The 20,362-nt window shown below is 43.3% G+C and overlaps 4 protein-coding genes and 1 long non-coding RNA gene across 9 annotated transcripts; 1 reads left to right on the forward strand and 4 right to left on the reverse strand.

The window, feature by feature from the left end:
- Window positions 1-890: 890 nt before the first annotated feature.
- On the reverse strand, window positions 891-1,853 carry LOC120458407. Its single transcript, XM_039646041.1, has one exon. It carries the CDS (start codon window positions 1,447-1,449, stop codon window positions 970-972), a length of 480 nt encoding a protein of 159 aa, XP_039501975.1. The 5' UTR covers window positions 1,450-1,853; the 3' UTR covers window positions 891-969.
- Window positions 1,854-1,993: 140 nt separating this feature from the next.
- On the reverse strand, window positions 1,994-6,664 carry LOC120458406 (ATP-binding cassette sub-family G member 4). Of its 4 annotated transcripts, none has more exons than XM_039646036.2 (10): window positions 6,566-6,664; window positions 4,669-4,921; window positions 4,317-4,440; window positions 4,164-4,251; window positions 4,010-4,111; window positions 3,807-3,952; window positions 3,237-3,750; window positions 3,004-3,172; window positions 2,685-2,941; window positions 1,994-2,624 (listed from the first exon to the last, which is right to left on the reverse strand). In XM_039646036.2, exons 2-10 carry the CDS (start codon window positions 4,871-4,873, stop codon window positions 2,196-2,198), a joined length of 2,034 nt encoding a protein of 677 aa, XP_039501970.1. In that variant the 5' UTR covers window positions 4,874-4,921; window positions 6,566-6,664; the 3' UTR covers window positions 1,994-2,195. The 4 variants fall into 4 exon arrangements, with proteins under 4 accessions (XP_039501970.1, XP_039501969.1, XP_039501972.1 ...); XM_039646035.2 differs by lacking the exon at window positions 6,566-6,664 and adding an exon at window positions 5,283-6,198; XM_039646038.2 differs by lacking the exons at window positions 4,317-4,440; window positions 4,669-4,921; window positions 6,566-6,664 and having other exon boundaries at window positions 1,998-2,624; window positions 4,168-4,246.
- A 1,324-nt stretch (window positions 6,665-7,988) lies between these two features.
- Window positions 7,989-14,537, reverse strand: LOC120451238 (ATP-binding cassette sub-family G member 1). The gene is made up of 7 exons (XM_039634785.2): window positions 14,080-14,537; window positions 11,368-11,485; window positions 10,290-10,479; window positions 9,278-10,111; window positions 9,040-9,208; window positions 8,878-8,978; window positions 7,989-8,814 (listed from the first exon to the last, which is right to left on the reverse strand). The coding sequence occupies exons 1-7, from the start codon at window positions 14,261-14,263 to the stop codon at window positions 8,314-8,316; spliced, it is 2,097 nt and encodes a 698-aa protein (XP_039490719.1). The 5' UTR covers window positions 14,264-14,537; the 3' UTR covers window positions 7,989-8,313.
- A 1,204-nt stretch (window positions 14,538-15,741) lies between these two features.
- Window positions 15,742-17,295, reverse strand: LOC120451364. Of its 2 annotated transcripts, XR_005616384.1 has the most exons (4): window positions 17,172-17,295; window positions 16,517-16,973; window positions 16,231-16,400; window positions 15,742-16,169 (listed from the first exon to the last, which is right to left on the reverse strand). It is a non-coding gene; the product is annotated as an uncharacterized LOC120451364 (long non-coding RNA). The 2 variants fall into 2 exon arrangements; XR_005616381.1 differs by having other exon boundaries at window positions 16,517-17,284.
- Window positions 17,296-17,484: 189 nt separating this feature from the next.
- Window positions 17,485-19,443, forward strand: LOC120451303 (glutamine synthetase 1, mitochondrial). Its single transcript, XM_039634908.2, has 2 exons — window positions 17,485-17,703; window positions 17,917-19,443. Exon 2 carries the CDS (start codon window positions 17,930-17,932, stop codon window positions 19,127-19,129), a length of 1,200 nt encoding a protein of 399 aa, XP_039490842.1. The 5' UTR covers window positions 17,485-17,703; window positions 17,917-17,929; the 3' UTR covers window positions 19,130-19,443.
- The last annotated feature ends 919 nt before the right edge of the window (window positions 19,444-20,362 follow it).

Genomic DNA, 20,362 nt, shown 5'->3' on the forward strand with positions numbered 1-20,362 from the left:
AGAGGCGCGAAAGTACAGTTACAGAATACAGTTATGATTACTGCAAGTACAGCTACAGAATATTAATCTTAACATTACAACTGCAGTGTACAGCTACTGGATACAGTAATCATAACATAAATATTCTAATTAGAACTGTATACATTAAATACATACATATGTATGATACGAAACACATAAATATGTTAAAAACAAGTGAGAACGCTATTGTCGAGTTCCCCGACTATCTGATACCCGTTACTCAGCTAGTGGAAGTGCGGGAGAGAAATTTACAAGACCAATACAAAAATGAAAAAATATCAAAACATTTTTCAAAAGTGTGGGCTTGGTAGCTTTGGGCGCCTTGTCTATCTAACTATGTCTATGCCGCACAGCTAAAATAAAGACTGTTTTGTGCTGCATATAAACATAGCTAACTATGTCTATCCATACTTTTTCGATTTTTAAATAACAAAAATTTGACAAATTTTTGAGTGCGGGGTTTTACGTGCGGGGTGAGGACTTTCTAGCTTTTATAGTTCCTGAGATCTCGACGTTCATACGGACAGACGGACATGGCCAGATCGACTCGACTATTGATCCTGATCAAGAATATATAAACTTTATATGGTCGGAAACGCTTCCTTCTGCCTGTTACATACTTTTCAAGGAATCAAGTATACCCTTTTACTCTACGAGTAACGGGTATAATAATTTTATCCCGGGCACATTTAAGTTTTTTGGAATTATGTATATTTGAAGCCCTTCAAAGCTTATTGATGTATGTAATTACTTTTTCCCTATAGCTTATTGTTATACCTGCTGACAAGCTTGTCTTTATTTAACAATAGATACTTTACAGTCATCGTGAACCAAGCTAGTGGGAATTGTCATAGCACCCTCCTCTTTAATTTCATCTTCATTTGTGTTCTCATCACGTTCCCAATATTCATGATTATCCAGGGAGGAACCCTGAATGAGTTTTATTGTCTAGCAGACACCATCATGTTGATATTGAAAAATGGGCACCGTATAGCCATGACCTTGTCTTCTCAGATCGTGGGCACAACGTACTTCGTTGTGGAACTCGCAGAGTGTGGCAAATGTCACATTACGGCCATTGCGGAGAACGCAGACAGGGCGGTAGTATCGGGGACAGCTTTGCTCGCACGTCTCCTCATCCTGGTCCAAACCGGTGGCAGTTAACCCGCCATCCTCTTCATATTCATAATCGCTTGTATCCTTATCGCCGTCCAAATCATCGTCATTATCTATCCCTGAGTAGTAGTGATAACGGTCGAAGCCTCCGTTGCCGTTGTCTTGCCAGCTCCATTCCTCGACAATGGTTTGCTCCGTTTGCACTTGCTCTGCAAGCGAATTGTGGATTATGGCCAAAACAAGGGCAAGGAATATATAAAACATATTGCTTCTGCACCTAACGATCAACTGAATTCTCGAAGGCATAACCATACCTAGCCTCTTAAATAGACAACAGTGGCGACCATACCCAGTGGCGACAGTTGTTCAAACAATTTCCATAATTAACTTTGGCAGTTTTTATTGTTACGCCACATATCACAATTGATAAAGCTTCCAAAAAATTAGAATATTTTTAAGTGAATCAAGGCCACAGACAAAGGCATACTTTGGTGTTCAGAGTTAAAATCAGTCTAAAAGCAGATCGAGCTTGGTAATGAAGACGGGCGGAGTTTAACTTAAATTTCTTAAAAAAACGGGAAGTTTTCGAAATGTAAGTCAAAATGCGGGGATTTTGGCAAGCACCACGTGTATGCTTCAGGGTTGATAGGCGTGCGTATGGTTCCTACATAAAGGTCATATTAGGTGTCACTCAAATTTCGATAACAAATTAGTATTAAAAGCAATCTTGTCTTTATATAAACTGTGTTTATATATTTTTTAAAAATTAATTAAAACTTATTAAGATATTTGGTGAAAACATTTCTTAATCCTTTTTTCGTAGTTTTCCTTCTGCCGTGCTAATAATGCAACGATAGAATAATAATAATTTATTGTTCTCTTAAATATATTTGTATTCTTGATCACAAACTTTTAATCATAATCCAATATCATTTTGATGGGTTAGTAATATTACATAAACCAATAATTATTGTGGAGCCTTTGAAGATGTATACTGGCCACTGAAATCCCGCTAAAAATAATTTGTCTAATTTGCCGAAGTCAAAAGGTCTATGTTTTTAGTAATTGTACGAAGTAAAGTTAAAGTATTTAGTTAACAGCTGTAGGACATATGCGAAAATGGGATTGACCGCGGACTGTTTTAGTCGCAGTCTTATCATGCAATACGCTGCTACAGTGAACAGCAAATAAAAGCTCAACAAGCAGGTTAGAGACCACAAATAGTGCATGTTATCGAATCCCAAGAAGGCCAACAACACTTTTGACTTTTTAAATGAGCAAAAGATTTCCGTGTCCTCGCAAATTGTGTCGGCGCGTCCGTAGTCGTACAAGGATGCGACTAGGCCCTCCATACTATGACGAAGGAAGCTGAGGTGCATCAGAAACCTCATAAGTGGGGATATGTATGTTCCGCTGCCATACCCTATACCGTAAATGGAAAGCAGGATCAGCGGCACGGCGAGTACTGGCCCCATGAACATTGCATTCTAAGGGAAACGTTAACTAATTAGGATATATTGAAAATAAATGTGCGCCAAATCGCTTACCACTAAGCTTAGTCTACTGGAGATCAACAAACCAAAACTGTCGGAAGTTAAGGCCGTTACGAAAGCTATGGTAAATAGCATGGCAAAGCGGAACCATTCCAGTGGTTGGCTGGACATTAAGTACACAATGGACAGATAAATAACGGCCAAAATAAACATAGATGGTAGCTTTGAGGAAACCATTGCTGCGTAGTAGGAGCTCAGGCGGTACCACTGGTTGTTGTACTCCCGCTTTAGCAGATTGATTTCCGTGGGAACTTTAATGAAAGTATTTATAATTAACCATTACTACTGCTAGAGGATTAAATATTGTACTTACAATATAGAAGCACAGGCATCATAGGAAGATAGAGGTATGCTATCACAATAGTGAACATGAAACCGAAATTGAAAAGCGCTTTAGAGGCCGAGGTTCCCATACCAAAGTAAAGCGACCCCACCAGTAAAGCGAGAACGATGTTCATGTAGAACTTTAGCTTGATGTGTGACTACGGAAAAATAAAGTTTCATTGCGCCTATACTTCGTTCTCGACGTTCTCTAAGTGCACTCACCTTATCCCTCCACATATGGATTAGCATTCGCATTAGCAAGAGTTTGTACTGCAGCCACCAGCTACACTTGGCCTGCAAAAGTTTTGGGCTAATCTCCTCCTCAAACTGCTCCCTTTCATAGAGCGACGATGCCCCCGATGTGGTGTCGGTTTTGGTGGGCGTTATTTTACCTTCCTCTGGTGAAGGAGTCCATCGCGCAACTTTGCCGTTGCCAACGGCCTCTACCATTGGCTCGTGATAGGACCCTCCATACTCCAGGCAAGCAACTTCGATAATGAAGTCTGCCGGGTTGTAGGTTATTGGACAACAAAGGCCAAAGTTCTTCATGTAAGGCACAATGTTGGACCCCTTGCCTTGGTAGACGCACTGGCCCTCGGCTAGGACGTACACTGCATCGAGCATCTCGAAGATCTTGGCAGATGGCGTGTGGATGGAGCAGATAACAGTGCGTCCCCCCGCGGCCAAAATTTTAAGTAGGGCAATGCATTGTGAGCTCGACAAATCGTCAAGACCGCTGTTGGGTTGGGCGCAACAATAAATCTTTTGTTTCAATATTTTTATTATACTCACGTTGTGGGTTCATCTAGAAAGATGACAGGCGGGTTGTTGACCAGCTCAAGGGCAATGCATAAACGCTTTCGCTCACCCCCAGAAAGCTTTTGAGCCATGGTATTCAGGGTTTCTTTTAGGCGCAACATTCCCAAAATTTCGTCGATCTACTCAGAGGTTGAGATAAAAAAAGGTCTAAGTGTATAATTTAAAATCAATCTTACCACTTCTAGCTTTTGTTTTAAATGTAGTTCTTTTCCCAACTTCAAGTTTGCCGCCAAAAGCATCATTTCCAGAACTGTAAACTGTGAGTCCAGGACATCGGTCTGTGAATTAAATACATATTTAGCGGAACGCACTTCAGTAATCAACTTTTACCTGCATTATATATCGAGACATTTTGCGAAAGACTCGCATATCTCGCGGACTGTTGTTGACCAAAATCTCACCAGAGGCGCACTCGGCCCTATTGGTAATTAATAAGGATTATTACAGGATTATTATAAAGTGGTCTGATGTGTTACGTCTTACCCAAAGCCTGCCAGCAGGTTTAGCAGTGTGGTTTTACCAGCGCCTGAAGGCCCTATAATCGCAGTGAGTTCGTGAGAGTGAAACATTCCATTGACTCTCCGCAAAATAGTCTTTGTTTTTGAAGCTGCGGGATGTGGCGATAAAAGTAAAAAAGTATTAATTTATTGTTGTTAATGGGGAATTAGATGGAAATTGCTATTTAATATGTGCATGTTCAGCATTAGAAATCAAGCGGTCTGTGGAAACAGCAATTACTTCGAAAATGTGCAATTACCATTCTTAATAACCCATTATCAAACACGATTGTATTCATTATCAAATGCTCAGGGATGAGCTGATTTGAGACACTCACCATTGGTCTGGTCGGGAACCTCATAACATAGTTCCGAAAACTGCAAATTCACAGCCGGCCAAGATGGCAAATACTTGAGGCCGAGGACTGTTTGGCAGTCCTCCGATTGATCCGGTTCGAGGCTATAGGCGTTAATGTCGCTGCTATATTGAAGGGAGCTGATTTGGGAGGTTGTACTGCCCTTTAAGCTGCTGGTAGTTTCCATCTTAATATTCCTATAGTTCGTTGATGTTTTGAATCGATGTCATTGCTCCTAGCGAAGCGAAATGGTAATTTTTTTTATAAGGAATTCAATAATTTAACTTCCCATTAAAATCGCTTATGAGAATTGATTCGTTTACAGTTCACATATTGCTTTGCTCTTAAAGATAACCTTTTGAGGTGTGATTTTGTAATACTGGACTCCTCGTTTTAAAGCGCAGATTCATTTATATTATTACCTTTTTTTGTACTGCTTGCCAATTAATGTCTATTGGCAAACAGTACAAAAGAAGGTAATACGTTTTTGGCTTAAACCAGTTTGACAAACTCATCATCATCGCATGTTGCGTTAGCTTGCTACTTCGACTCAAGTTAATTAAAAGCGGAAATTTGCATTTCTAAAAATTACTTACGCGTATCTGGGACCACGAAAAGCGCCCTCCCTTCGTTCTGGAAACAAATTCCGAACTGACCGAAGAACTTTTTAAATTAATTTCATTTACCCTACGAATTGCGCGATCGTAGTCTCTCAGCGCAGCTCGCAGCTCGAAAACATACTCAGATTTTCAATTGATGGAAAGCAGTACACAGTACATGCACGACTGACAGCCTGCTCGAGTTCTGACCGAATGACTGGTCGTCTGACGGCGACGCGACGGCGGTCCGGAGATCAGACTGTCCGGGTATAAGTCGATCCAGTCAGGGAATGGGGAAAAGAGCAAGTGGCATGGTGAGCGGCTGAGTGAAGGCCCTGCAACCGAAACTGGACAGTCGATTTGCAGTTATTCCGATGCATCTTCAACGCTACAGAACTTTCTGAGAACTTCGTGCGTTATCAGCGAGTGGGCGAACCCATAGCGGAAGTTTGGATCGACGCTAGATTTAAGACGGGCGGGCTGACAGTGCGGATGCGCAATCTTTGCATTATTATTCACTCTTTATCTTCTTTCTACTCTGACTGATTGCGGACTTCATGTTTTGGCAACCGAGCCGCTTTATCTGTTGAAAGCATTTTGCGTCAGTCTATGAATACAAATTTAATTGTGGGTCGGTCGGCCTGAAACGGGGTGCCTGACCATTGGCCCCACTTCTTGATACCGTTTAAGCAATCTTCGGTTAGCGTCTCGCTTATGACGTATTAGGTTGCGCATAGCAAGGTGTTTTGTATTACTTGTCTAGGGTATACGATATGCGACTCGCCGGCAAAGCTTTTGTCTCATTTTGGCCCACGCTGCGTGAGTAATGGTGCATGTAAATGCACTGAAGCGGGAATATTGAACTGTGATACGTGAATCAACAATCCAACGAATTAATTACAAATACATGTAGATGGAATATTAGGTTAAGTAAAGAAGCCCTTATTTTTTACAATGATATAACAAAAGTAATCAGTTATGTACCGGTACTGAATAGCCGCGTCTTGTAGATAGGGCGCTGATAACAACCGCCTTAGCTGACCCAGAAATCGATTCAATAATTGTTTTTGCTCGTGTCGCTCAGAAGCGGGGTAAATAGTAGTCAAAAATTTCTCTCGTACTTGTGTGCAGTGCTGCAAACACTGTCGCAGTTGTTTTCGACTTCGGGTTCAACGAACGCGTTAGATACAGCCGGCGTTCACTACTATTCGCAACTGCGTAAATGCACCACTCACTGGCGCTGCAGCGGGTGTATCGGTGGAGCGATAGGGGGCACTTACTCCACTTTCTTTTTGTATGCGCTGCTGTCGCTAGTCGTTCACTCTCTTTCTCATGGCGGCAACCGCGCCACAGCAGCGAAGAACCGTCGTCTTGTTGCACCGACGACCGAATATGTACTAAAAGCGAGTGCAGGAAGACTGCGGCAGTGACTGCTACTGCAAATGCTAGATTTACAGAGGCGAAGACTAGTGCCCGTGTCGAGTTCTTTTGCCCTTCGGAAATCTAGAGGCTGGTTCCAGCTGCAGAAGATCAAAAACTTGTTTTGCAGCCTATTAAATCCGATTCGAAGGATATGGCCAGTCTATTTATACAGATTCCACATACCTTACAAATAAAAAGGAAAGACAGACAGACCTTGCTTTAGCTTCAGTTCAGTCCCCTCCTCACTTTTAGTAGCTTTACCTTCTGAGTCACGCAGAAGCTCATTTAGAATTGGTTAGGGATCAATATGGGTAGCCTTATTTTACAACACTAAATATATACTGCATATTCGCTTTAAATTTATTTGCATGAAATTTAAAATTCTTTCGCTTAAAGCGGTCATAATTATAGTGGCTATCATGATGGTTTCCATCATTTCAAACAATTTAAGACATATCGTTAGCTACAATTTAAATACATAGTAACAGCGTGAAGATAGAAGTTTTAGAAAAGCTTCCACAAGTCAAGCAACATTAAGATGAGTTATATAAAATGTTAATTATTTTTTAACTAAAATTACCACTTTCCAGTAAGTTCCAGTAAGCAAAGGTACACATACAAACATATTGTATGTACACATATTTGATCCCTATTAAAAATCTACATTTTTTTAACAGTATAGCATCAGAACATAAAAATTAAAAATTTTGTTTATAATATGTGGCTTTAAAGCTAAAAGCTTTATAAAAGTAATAAAATAAGATCTGCGAAATTGTCGCCCAGAAAAACTTATCGTCCATTGCAAGCAATTCGAATTTAAACGGCGTACTAATTGATTTTTCCGGTAGATGGCGCTCGAAGAGCTTTTATACTAAAAATGCCGTTGATCACAACAAATATTGCTTATCAAAATCTTAAATTGTCGAATTTAAACTTTTTGAGTAGACTTTGTTATTTCCTTCAAGAATACACAATTTATACATATGTATATATTCAAAGGTATTTATTGTAAACCTGTTCTAAGAATATATTACAAAATAATTACATTTCCTTCAAGAATGCACAATTTATACAAATGTATTCAAAGGTATTTATTGTAAACCTGTATTAAAAAAATATTACAAAATAATTACAAAGGGGCTTATACTCTTAGTACCTCGAATAAAAATATGCGTATATATAGTTCTTGTAATTAAAAACTTCATATTTTTTAAGGACACAAAATGTTTTCGTTTTTAATTTAAAGACATTTAAAACCCATTCGGTAAATTCACTTTAAAATGTATTCAAATTTTTTTATTTAGAAAAATGGTTTGTAGTTCAATAACTTACTTCATTATACGATTCACTTATATCAAAGATGTGCTAACAGTGGTTTGAATAGGTTTTTCTACATCTGCGGCTGGAATCAAGCTGATTTAAGATAAGAAACCTCCTTGCGTATATATCACTTAAAATATGAATTTTGCGACTAAAACTAAACAAAAATAAATTTTGTAATGATTAATGATTAAGAACAGAACCCAAGACGCTTTGTTGAAAACTATATAGTCCGTACATAGAAAGCTATTAAAGCCAAAACAACAAATATAATAATGTAACATGCTTATCGCACAGTCTTCAGCTTCCAGCGCAAGAACAGGTATGCCGAGATGCGCAGCACCACGAAGATCACAATCAGGGCCACAATGTCGAGAGTAAAGTTAGCGTTGACCATGTCCAGTTCCTCCAGCGTGGTAATAGGTGATTTGAAATGGCAGTAGGTCTGGAAGCACCTCAGCTTCTCACGTCCGTATCCGTAGGTGGCCAGAGCTGTGCCCTCGAAACCATATCGAATGTACGACAAATATGTGATCCACCTCAAGTATACTGGTATAGCGTCAAAGGAGACGAAGAAGCCGGAGAACAGAAGGAAGGGCACGGACATGACCGGGGCCAGGAAGACACCGTTCTGGACATTCATTGCAGCGCCTACCACCAGACCCACGGACTGAGCCACGAATGAGATGAGCAGGCAGGCCGACAAGAACATGGAAAAGCGGAAAAGCTCCCAAGGTTGCGAAGTGAAGTAATAGACAATCGACACGTAGATAACGCAGAAAATAGCCTGAAGGAAAAAGTTATTCGTTATCAGTTACAGTCGCTCTACTCAACAGCTGAGTGCACTCACTTGAAACGGTAGATCAGCTACTGATATAGCCAAGTAGTAGGACTTGAGCGAGTACCAGCGATTAAAGTTTTCTTTTAACAAAACGGGCATCTCTAGCGGGACTAAAAGGAACAGAATAATATATTAACCACAGAGGGATGAAAATCAAGCTGGTTTCCTTACATGATAGGATCGTAATAGTCATAGATGTGTACATGAGGAAAAGCATATTAAAGAAGAGGAATCCCAGGTTGCTCAAAACTTTTGCTCCATCATTGCCAATGTCATAGTAGAGGGCGCCAATCAGGAATCCAACCAACAGATGGGCAAATAAACGCAGATACATAAGAGTCTATAATAGAGTAAAAAAAAGTGTTTAGTCCAGAAAAATCCTTGACATCACTGTTATTAGTTTTCTCACCCAATCCCGGTAACTGAAGAGTAGAGTTCGCTTAAGAACCACCCAGAACTGGTGGAACTGCGAGGTCGGATATCGCTCGGGTGATGTTATCTCCTCCGTAAGCAAGGCGGTTGTGCAGTTTACGGACTTTTCCACATCGATCATGGCATCTCCCTTTTCGTTGGTAGTGACCAAGGAAGAGCTAACGTTGCCCTCCTTCACAATGTCGTTGACCATGCCGTTGAGCAAGCCGTTGTTCAAGGTGAGGTTGTCCTCGTACTTGCGTCCGCTGACACTTGAGGCGTCGTTCTTGTCCAAAATGGCCTTAAGGTTTTGCACCTTTACCAAATCGTTACGAGCCTTGAGGCCGGCGTAGTCCGCTGAGGAACGGACGTCCCGCTTGCCGTTGTCAATAGCATCGACCAGTTTTCGCGTGTGGTCGCCGTGCTCCCCGCAGGACACCTCAATCACGTAGCTGGCCGGATTGTGGTAACTGGGGCACTCCAGGTTCAGCGTAGACAGGAAGGGCACCAGTTGCTTGGTGCTGCCCTGGTAAACGCACTGTCCATCTGCGAGAGTGTACAGCTGGTCGAACATCTCGAAGAGACGAGCGGATGGCTGATGGATGGTGCATATAACAGTGCGCCCGCCAGCAGCTAGCATTTTAAGCAGATGAATGCACTGAAAGCAGGTGGAACTGTCCAGGCCGGATGTGGGTTCATCAAAGAACATGATGGGAGGATTGCTGACCAGCTCCAGGGCAATCGAGAGTCGCTTCTTCTGACCGCCGGACAAGTTTCGAGTCATCGTATAGCGGTGTTCGCTCAGGCTGAGAGTGAGCAAGATGTCATCGATCTGGGAGAGAAGGCGACTTATTAGCGGGCTTAAGTAAATAAAACAGGTGGGTTCAGACCCAAAGACTGCATAAATATTTTGTAATTGGCTTAAAATAACATGCGAGCTTACTATAAGGCTATTCACGATTACTTATTATAGGTTTCAGACTGTTGGGTTGCTTTCCTTTTCAACTTACCATGGAATGCTTCTCGGGCTTCGAAAACTTCTTGCTGAGCTTCAGATTTGTTGCCACAGTCATTGCTTCCTGAACGGTAAGGTTACCGTGAAGCTGATTGTCCTGCATGATGTAGGCTGAAAGCTTGCGAAAGGCGCTTAGGTTACGCTCGGCGCCGTTCATGGTAACGCTGCCTTCGATGCTCGAAGTTCTGCAAATGCAATTGATCAGAAATTGGAACCATACATAATTGAAATATCAGAAAACATGTAAGGTTTTCAGATCCGAGGGCCATTGTAAAGATGGTATCATTCAAATTACAATCCTGCACTGTTATCTGAATGGGCTTTAGCATTTGGTTATTTGTGGCACACCTGTTATCACTGGGAAAAGCTAACTTCAAGTAATCGAGCGTGTATTTTATTGTGCATATCTACGTTTGCTTGTATGCGGAAACTTATTTGATATACTAGGTATACATGTGCACGCGATCGGACAACTCAAGTCCGAAGTCCAGCAAAGTAGTAGCTGATTCTCCCTCAAATATTCAAACTAATAAAACTCGGCGACATTGCTAAGTGTGTGTGAGGAAATAGCAAAGTAAGCAGTTCATTGCACACAGGTACATTTGTATCTACAAAGTGTCATAGACTTTCTGCTCGTATTGATTCAGGGCGATCGGTTGACCACTCCTGGTAACAAATTTAAACACATGAAAGGGTAATAAAAGTGTTTATGATTATTATGCAATAGAGCAAAATTTAAAGTTTACAATAAATGAATAAAGATTGAGCTGGAGAAGGAAATGGAAAGTCAGTGCGCCTAGAATAGGAACATATGTACGAGTATGTGAGTGTCCCGCATAAAACAAGAAATGCGAAGAACGCAAGTCGAGGAAAGGTCGGCTGTTTAAGCACCAAAAGCGGCAAAGTGGTTATCAAGTCGCAATTATTTCTGATGATAATACAGGGCTGAATATAAACATTTTCGAACTCGTTTCGCCGTATTCTCGTGTGCCGGCGCAAGGTCAGATACGTTCAGTGTCGGAGTCAGCAGCTACTTGATGTGAATGCAAATAATCAGGCCCTGCGAAACCTACTTGTAGCCAGACAAAATGTTGAGCAGCGTACTCTTGCCAGCGCCCGATGGTCCCATTATGGCGGTGAGCTCTCCAGACCGGAGGCGTCCGCTGACGCCCTTCAGAATGGTCTTGGCATCTGTAATAAAAGACACGAAATTAGTGTTTGGGCCAATCTCTTGTTGAGGCTAAAAATAGTTCGGGTTTTGATAGGTCTTACGTCAATACCTAAGACCTAAGTGCCGCAGCAGCTATCGAGTAAGACATTGCATTGGCTATTGGACGAGCATAGGTAAACAAAATCTGCAAAGTCTGACAGTCAAAAGGCATAGCACGGTCATTGGCCCCGTAGAGTTTTTCTCCCTCTGCCTCCACCGCCATTCGGTCTTATTAATTCAGCCTAATGTGGTATGACTTATGCTATTATCGACGGAATGCCAATAGTTGTCAAGCAACCGCATCCATTACTCAAATTTTATTATACATCCGTCGACGACGGACATCCAAGAAACCGAACGGGGGAAATTCGTAAGCAGCCAATGGCCCGTTAGTAACGCTTGTTTTAAAGTTAGTCGGCCTCAGTATTTTCGCACATGCTGCCTAAATAAAACTGCTCTGATGCGGAAGTGCCTTATCAACTTGGTATACCTTTACATTTAAACCAATAGCTTTGTATAGCAAGCCATCTGCGCTTTGCGGAAAATGCTAATATACCCGTTTTAATGGGGGCACGCTCGGCGGCTGCCGGCTCTCAATCTTTAAAAAGATGGATCTACCATTAAATCATAATCACGTATCAGGTGGCGGAGTACTAGCATCGGTTCTTGCTGTGGCTATGACTGCATAATGGAGTTTCTGTATAGTGACTATTACGGAGTAATTCATTTTATGTTTGTCATAACTCCGATTAGTAAAGTACCGTGACCCGCTCAGAAGTGAAACTCGAAATTTATTAAGCTCATGCAGGGACTGTAAATGTTTTATTCGGCGGCTTACTTAATGCGTAGTCTTTAAAAGCTGGCAGTGAACCCCAGCTGCCAGGCAGCGACTAGCAGTCGTAGTCGTAACCACTAGATACGCAACGTCTTACTTGCTTGCCAATTATTGTAATAGCACCAAAAGTGGGGCCACGCTTGAAAAACGATAGTCCAACGCTAAGGCCAACTCGTAGCTTTGATGTTTATGACCGGATTGGACAACAAGTGCAACCATTCAGGTCGCCCAAAAAAAGATTGCGAGAAACTTGCCTCAAGGGCACAGAAAGTCGCTTTCTGAAAAAACCTCTCTTTGTTTTAATATAGCATTCAAGAACGCCAGCAGGCAATTGCTTTATTATTTGTGTTTATTTAAAAGTGGCATAGTTGGGCAAAATCAGCGCAATTTCCATCGGTTGCCTCACAGCCAATTCCATCTTAAATTGAATACATTATTTTGGCACATAACCTAGCACGTCTGAGAAGGCGGCGTGCCATCTGCAAATCTTTCGGCCAGGTGAGCACGCTCTTTGGCCAGTGTAAATACGTCTCATATATGTATATACGAGTATGCGCTTATTCTGAACGACTTAATTGAGTCGGATGGCCTACCTTTGAGCTGTGCAAAGTTCAGGCTGCTGCCTTCTCCAATTATTTTTGCACTTGGCTGGCCTGGCCTTAAGCTCAAAAACAGGCTTTGACAGTCCCTCAGTCTTAGTCGGGATGCACGGACTACGTCCGCCGTGCGGCCAGCAATCGAATTCGAAGGAGTGGGGAGTGGGTTGTATGTCTGAGCTTTTTATGAATATGGGAATAAAGCAGCTGTGCTCGTTTGCATACCAAACTATAGAAATATTATCGCTGTGACTAAACCCTAATCGCTCTGCTAACACAGAAAGCACACACCGCCACCATCAAACAATCACTATAACTAGACTTCCTCGACTATCCTATACCCGTTACTCAGGAGGGAGGCATTTCAAAAATGTTTGAAAACAATGGCCATTACAGTTTTGGGCGGCACAGGGGCACTCTGCGAGTAAGGGGTATAGAAACAATACCTCGCACACTGGCACGTCATCACAGAATGTTTTCCATAAGAGCAGTATATACAAAGAAACCGCGTTGTGCTCCACCCATGCTCCAAAGTAGATACACAGAGACGTGAGAGAAGTGCGAGTACATGGCTCCTCGCCTTTTGGACGCTTTGGCATCGAACCAACTTGTTGACTGTCCCAATGGCGAACATCGCTTGTGTGGGCAGTTACTCCGCGGCTACTGGATGATACTGATGATTTTGATGTATTTCGTAGTGCTTATCGCTGTGAAACCTAGTGAACTTTGGCCAGGGCCGCCCTTGTGTAACTGGGAAATGAATCCGAATCCGACGAAGCGACGGCGGGTTACATATCTACTCAGCCACAACGAAGTTCTCCCTGTGTGCTCACTGTATGAGCGTGCTGATACTGCGGGACAGCTGCTAATAAAACAAAGAAACCAGAAACCAACACGATGCGAAGCGCAGCTAAAGCAAACAAGTAAAACCCGCTAAAGCCAGGGAAGTGCGTAATAGCTACAGAGCAGTCCGGAGAACTAGCTCTCCATGAGACATGTGCGGAGCACTACTAGCCAGGACCGGAAGTTAAAGTGCAGGGGTGGGTGAGAGCAGGCGCGGGAAGTTCATGATCCAGCTCTCGAGCGGCCAAGGAGGAGTGGAGGTGGATATAGAGAGGTGGTGGCGAACAATGGAAGTACTTACTGCTGCGGTTCCCCTCCTTGACGCGGTACGTCAGGTTGTGGAAGGCGAGGTCCACCGCTGGTCGCTTGGGCAGGTGCTGGAGCGTCTTTGGCTGGGCGGGCACTATCTGAGCCTTCAACTGACCCGATCCGGCTGTGCCCAGTCTGTTGTCGTTCAACAGATTTGCATTATCGTTCTTAGTCATCTTGTCAATCAATCAACCAGGGGTTAAAAAGCAAAATGCAATCACTGTATTGTGTGTGTGTATTCGTATTCTTTGTAAACTTTGGCACTGACAGCAATACTGCAGCCCCTGCTGCCCTTCGTTCCCGTTTGGGTTTTCGTTCGCGTTCTCGATTCGATTCCACCACCGTCTGGTCCGGTGAGAGAAATTTTCCACCCGTCTGCTCGAAACGGAACTGCCGCTTCACGAATATTAGGACTTGACTCGCTCGCGCCGCGATCGCAACTGAAATAAGCAATTGCGGCAGTGGAACAAAGGCAGAAATTTAAGCGACCGCTGTCAGAGAGTGCCATCGCATTCTCTCGCAGCCCCAATGCTCTACGTCTGTGGTTGGAGTAGGACGGCAGTAGAGATACCACTTCTGGTGGGGATTCTAGTGCGATTGAGAGACACCGTGAGTTGGCTCTCTCTTAAAAACCAGCGCAGTCTTCTACTGAGTCTTGAATGAATTTCGGAAAAGCCTATAATCTGTGACAATTCCTCGATCGGACTTAGCAGCCACATGCCTCCCGGAAGAACATACCCTTTACTGATATCGTGCTGTTTTCTAGCCTTGTGGTAACTTCGATTAGTCTATCAACCTATCAGCTGCTTATGGTATATGTAATTAGCAAGCCTATTTAGCATGGTTTAAGAAGTAGTCAGTCTTAGAAGCTAAGGTTCTGGCCATTGCTTTAGTCAAGTTAAGTTAAAAGTTCACGGCCTCGTTCATGACTCATGAGTTATTGCAGGGGCTTATCTACGGGTGCCAATCTATAGCTGATAGGAGTCTCCAATGAGCCGATAAGGGGTTGTACTTTGTCATTTGGTGTTTTACGTAAAAATAAGTTAATAGGTTTCATACTTCGTTTAAGGGAGCTCTATTAAGCATTTTTAATGGTTTGCTTTTGCTACACTTTACCTACATTTTGCTTTTCCCCACATTTAATGAGGCATGAGGTCATTTGTAGCGCGACATTTGCGGGGGTGTGGGAGGTCCTTTCAACTTGGCTCCAGATACAGTTTTGGGTCATATCTTAGCGCAACAGTAAGATGTATAGATGTTGTAACCGTGTAAACACAACAGAAGCTGGTTTACTTGCGAGTACGATTTTCCAATTGCGACAATAAATCGCAAGTGGTCTGTGTTTTGCCCAATCTGATTGGGATTAACGGATTGCACTTGGATTGTAAACGAGACCGTATTACATTAAAGTTCAGTGAAACCGGTTTTTTGTATTTATTGAGGGCAAGTAAAACGCAATAAATCGACCAGCAACGTAGTGCATACTTCAATTTCAGTTATTTTCCCTAGTTCGGTTCCTGGGTTTAAATCCAGCAATCTGCATTAAAGTTATGCCAGCGCTTTAAGATATATTAAATTAATGAATTTCCACTGGCAGTTTTCCGATGACTATAGGTTCGGAAATTTCAAAGCTTGGGGCTATTCAAGTCACGGAGATGTCAACAATTGGCAGGAATTGCAAACCGGTTGTTCTGGCACTTGTTGAATTGTTTCATAAACGCGGCTTATATTAGATGTGCAAACTTAAAGCGATGCATTTTGCTTGAGACCCGCCTGATTCAGCTACTTACAGATTATTGTTTTCCAAAAACTGATTCCAACTATACTTGTTCATGGTGCCGTAACGCAACAGCTACTGAAAACCACACTTCGTAGCAACAAGTTGCCTTGGCAAAAAAAACCAAATCGCGGGCTATAACGCCAATAGGCAGTCGAACCCCAATCCGAATATAAGAATTAGCGATTTGGTGTTTGGTCCGTTCCACATCGGGCTTAAATACACACTCTGCTGGAGGGAAACGTTCGTAGTGTCTTGCGAAAGATATCTGAAGCCGGCCAACCAGTGGAAACGATGCCACGTAACTGGAAAAGCGTAAACGGCTATATGTGAGTTAGTCGCCGCTATGGTGGAAATGGCACTCACACATTGGCACATAAAAGTTTCTTCTGTTTTCCTTGTTTTCTTTGTTATGGCCACCTGAAGCTCGCCCAATATGAGCCGTCCAAAAAAGCTTGCTTTTCCGCCAATTGCCAATTGTTGCTTGGGAATAAGATTAGTTGTCCGTGGAAATGGTGAGCTAAATATTTTCCAATCTGAGGTGCCCCATAGAAATCCGGACATTTAGAAAAAAATTTACATTGCATGTAAAGGAAAATATTCAGCACTATACATAGACACAGCCTAAAAGTAGGCTATACTGTATATGTACCTGTTACGCTAAGCGAATATTAATCACTCTTATTTTTGTTATTTTAATTTCAGTTAGATATATTTTTTTAACATACGACGTTTAAGTATGTGAGTTATTCTGAAATAGGAATATTTGGTCCCGGATTTACATTTCACAAACCAATCAATATTGATTACGTTTAGGGTTTTTAAATGCTGTCCGCCGGCAAAGTTTATTAAACGCTACACACAAATAAAGACACAGCTGATACGTTGCTCCTTGCATCCGCTGTATTTAATTGTATATTCTGAACTTTGCACCAGGCGTGTATTCAAAACAATCAGCCAGAGAGCAAAGTGGTGGAGGTTTTTTCGGAGAGATTGCGAGAGACGAGAGAGTGTTGGAAAGAGTTGTGCTGTTGCAATGCATCTGCATACTGCGTACTGCGTACAGGCCTCGCAGCTATATAAAAGCGGAATAAAACCTGACACATTTGCTGAAAAAAACATTTGGAAAACATTAATTTAAGGCATAACATGAATTCACCAAAAATATCGAACTTTATTTGTGAATTCTTAATATCTCATGTTTGCTAAGCAGCTTAATGAGCAGGTGTTCTACGATGGGAATTATTCATAGCAAACTATTATATTTGGTTTTGGTTTCTCATTTGGCGCTTCTGCAAGCTGGCTACCTACAAGTGCGCGAAACGCATCAATGAGCTTAAGGCGATAGCGTGGGCCCAGTAACGGGGCTTTCGGCCACCCGAGTAGCCTTGAAACACAAACACTGTGGGTCGCCGCGCAGGTCCCTCCGGCTGGTGCTTCTTGGGTGCCCGTATACTGCCAGTTTTGGCTGCTGCTGCTCTCTGAGCTCTGGGCTCTGAGCTCTGGGAGGCCTTTGCCTGTGCGTCGGCGTCGCAAACGCGATAAAGAAAACCCGAGGCGCGCGACGAAACGAGTGAACGAGTGAATTGAAACGAAAAAAAAGTGAATGTTGTCGCGCTAACTGTGCTCACAAGCCTTCCAAACATCGAATTGGTCGGGTGTCCTCAACAGTCGCTCCGCAGCCACTGACAGAAACAGAAGCAAAAACCAAAAACTAAAAACCGAAAACCGAAAGTCCCGCAACCCAAAAATCGCCAAAAGACCTGTCCATCCAGCGACTGCTTAGCCAATCCCAATCATATAACTGTAAAGTGGAAGTGGAAAAACAAGCAGTACACGGTAAGTTTTGCGGAAGACTGCAGCCTAACTGGAAAAGTAGCCCCTTTCCCAACCACCCCAGAAAATCAAGTGCAAGGAGAAAATTACATAAAAATACATGAGGAGAGCAGGGTGAGCCAGCATGCCACCAGCCCCCATGTTGCTGCGCACGTCCTCACACTCGCCTGCAATACATAACTAACCGTGTCCTTTTGTCCTTCTCGCCGACTCCAGTCCAAGTACCAACATGGCACTCCGCGTGGCCGGACTCTTCCTGAAGAAGGAGCTGGTGGCTCCCGCAACGCAGCAGCTGCGTCTGCTGCGTACTGGCAACGCGACCCGCACCAAGTTCTTGGCCAACTCCCCCAACACGGTCCTGGACAAGAGCATTCTGCAGCGGTACCGCAACCTGGAAACACCAGCCAATCGGGTGCAGGCCACTTACCTGTGGATTGACGGCACTGGCGAGAACATTCGCCTCAAGGATCGCGTCTTGGACAAGGTACCCAGTTCCGTGAACGACTTGCCGGACTGGCAGTACGACGGCAGTTCCACCTACCAAGCCCATGGCGAGAACTCGGACACCACGCTCAAGCCACGCGCCATATACCGCGATCCCTTCAAGCCGGGCAAGAACGACATAATCGTCCTGTGCGACACCTACAGCGCCGACGGCAAGCCGACGCCCTCCAACAAGCGTGCTGCGTTCCAGGCAGCAGTTGACCAAATTGGCGATCAAGAGCCCTGGTTCGGCATCGAGCAGGAATACACTTTGCTAGACGTGGACGGACGTCCCTTCGGCTGGCCGGAGAACGGTTTCCCAGCCCCACAAGGACCTTACTACTGCGGCGTGGGAGCAGACCGCGTCTACGCCCGCGATCTTGTAGAGGCCCACGTCGTGGCCTGCCTGTACGCTGGGATCGACTTCGCCGGCACCAATGCCGAGGTGATGCCCGCCCAGTGGGAGTTCCAAATTGGACCATCCGGGATCAAGGCCTGTGACGATTTGTGGGTGTCGCGATATATTTTGCAGCGCATTGCTGAGGAGTATGGCGTCGTGGTCACCTTCGACCCCAAGCCGATGGAGGGCCAGTGGAATGGAGCCGGCGCACATACCAACTTTTCCACCAAGGAGATGCGTGCCGAGGGCGGAATCAAGGCCATCGAGGAGGCTATCGAGAAGCTGAGCAAGCGCCACGAGCGGCACATCAAGGCATATGACCCCAAGGAAGGCAAAGACAATGAGCGGCGCCTCGTGGGACGTCTGGAGACTTCCAGCATCGATAAGTTCTCCTGGGGCGTGGCCAACCGTGCCGTGAGTGTGCGAGTGCCGCGTGGGGTGGCGACGGCCGGCAAAGGATACCTGGAGGACCGGCGGCCAAGCTCCAACTGTGATCCCTACGCCGTGTGCAACGCCATTATCCGCACCTGCCTGCTCAACGAGTAAGCAGTGATCGCCGTAACGGGCGTTCAATCTTTTGTACATTATGTTTTATTGAACTGTGAAGCGTATCCGATAATTTGGCTACATTCACATTGAACTGTAGCAAAATTTGGCTTGCTTGTGCAAAAAAGACAGGAGACAGAGGCACGAGAGCGTGCGCTTAGAATTTAAGAAGTGGGTGGGTGGCAAGAAAAACAGCTAAAGGAAACATTTTACCTGAAAGCGATGGGGCCTCAGTAACAATTTGCCATATATCTTACAAACTATGTATATCTTACCATTGCTTTAATCTAAATAATAAAAAACATTGTACCCTACGTTAACTCGTTACCTGTAGATCAAAAAAATATGTTCTGTTCGAACGTTGAATTCGGCCAACGCCATTTGTGGCCCTTAACTTTTTTAACGCACTTTTTTAATAACCAGTAGGGGTTTCTAAATGTTACATAAAAGAAAAAAATATCAGTGAATTCGGACGATTTGCATATTACTCATTCATATCCATGCGCACGAACACACATTTAAGTGTAGAATTTGTTTATAAATACTAATTGTTGATTAGAAGTTGTTGAATACAAAAATCTAAATAAATTTATATAATATATATTGGTACATATGTATAACACTTGAGGAATCAGTCGCTTCACTTTGCTCGCTAGCATTTTACATCTTTGTACTTATGTACATATATGTTGTTATTATATAAATGTCTATATACTACTAGCACCGTGAAAATTAAGAATTCCATTGAGATACGTAAATACATTCTGAGTAAAAGCAGAGCTGCGTACAAAGCGAAACAAATTACTAGAGACTATTTTATTTTCTCATTTCTAACGAGCTTTCAAACGATTGTTGTTGCAACGACTGCGAAAATCAAAGTTTTAAAATATAGAACAGCTTGTTTGTAAATACATGTGACATGGGGCACGAAAACGAGCTAAGGCAAGACCTTGTTTTTAATGGAAAGTTTTCCACCACAAACAGCTGCCTGACACTGAAAGTTTCCAAAGACTAATTCTTGGGGTTTCCGTTCAGAATGTATGTTTTTCGCTCAGCCCTTCTTTACCCCAACAAATATATATATAAATGTGTATATCTATATATACGCTTGAATGCAAGATATGGCTACGAAGGAGACAATGCTCCCATATTTTCCCAATGGCAATATACTGCGTCAGCTGATAGGGCAGGGGTATTGCACTCTGGCGATGACAGGGCACTGCATTTTCCTAC

The sequence above is a fragment of the Drosophila santomea genome, chromosome 2L, assembly GCF_016746245.2.
Source record: "Drosophila santomea strain STO CAGO 1482 chromosome 2L, Prin_Dsan_1.1, whole genome shotgun sequence".
In the NCBI taxonomy this organism is placed as follows: Eukaryota; Metazoa; Arthropoda; class Insecta; order Diptera; family Drosophilidae; genus Drosophila; species Drosophila santomea.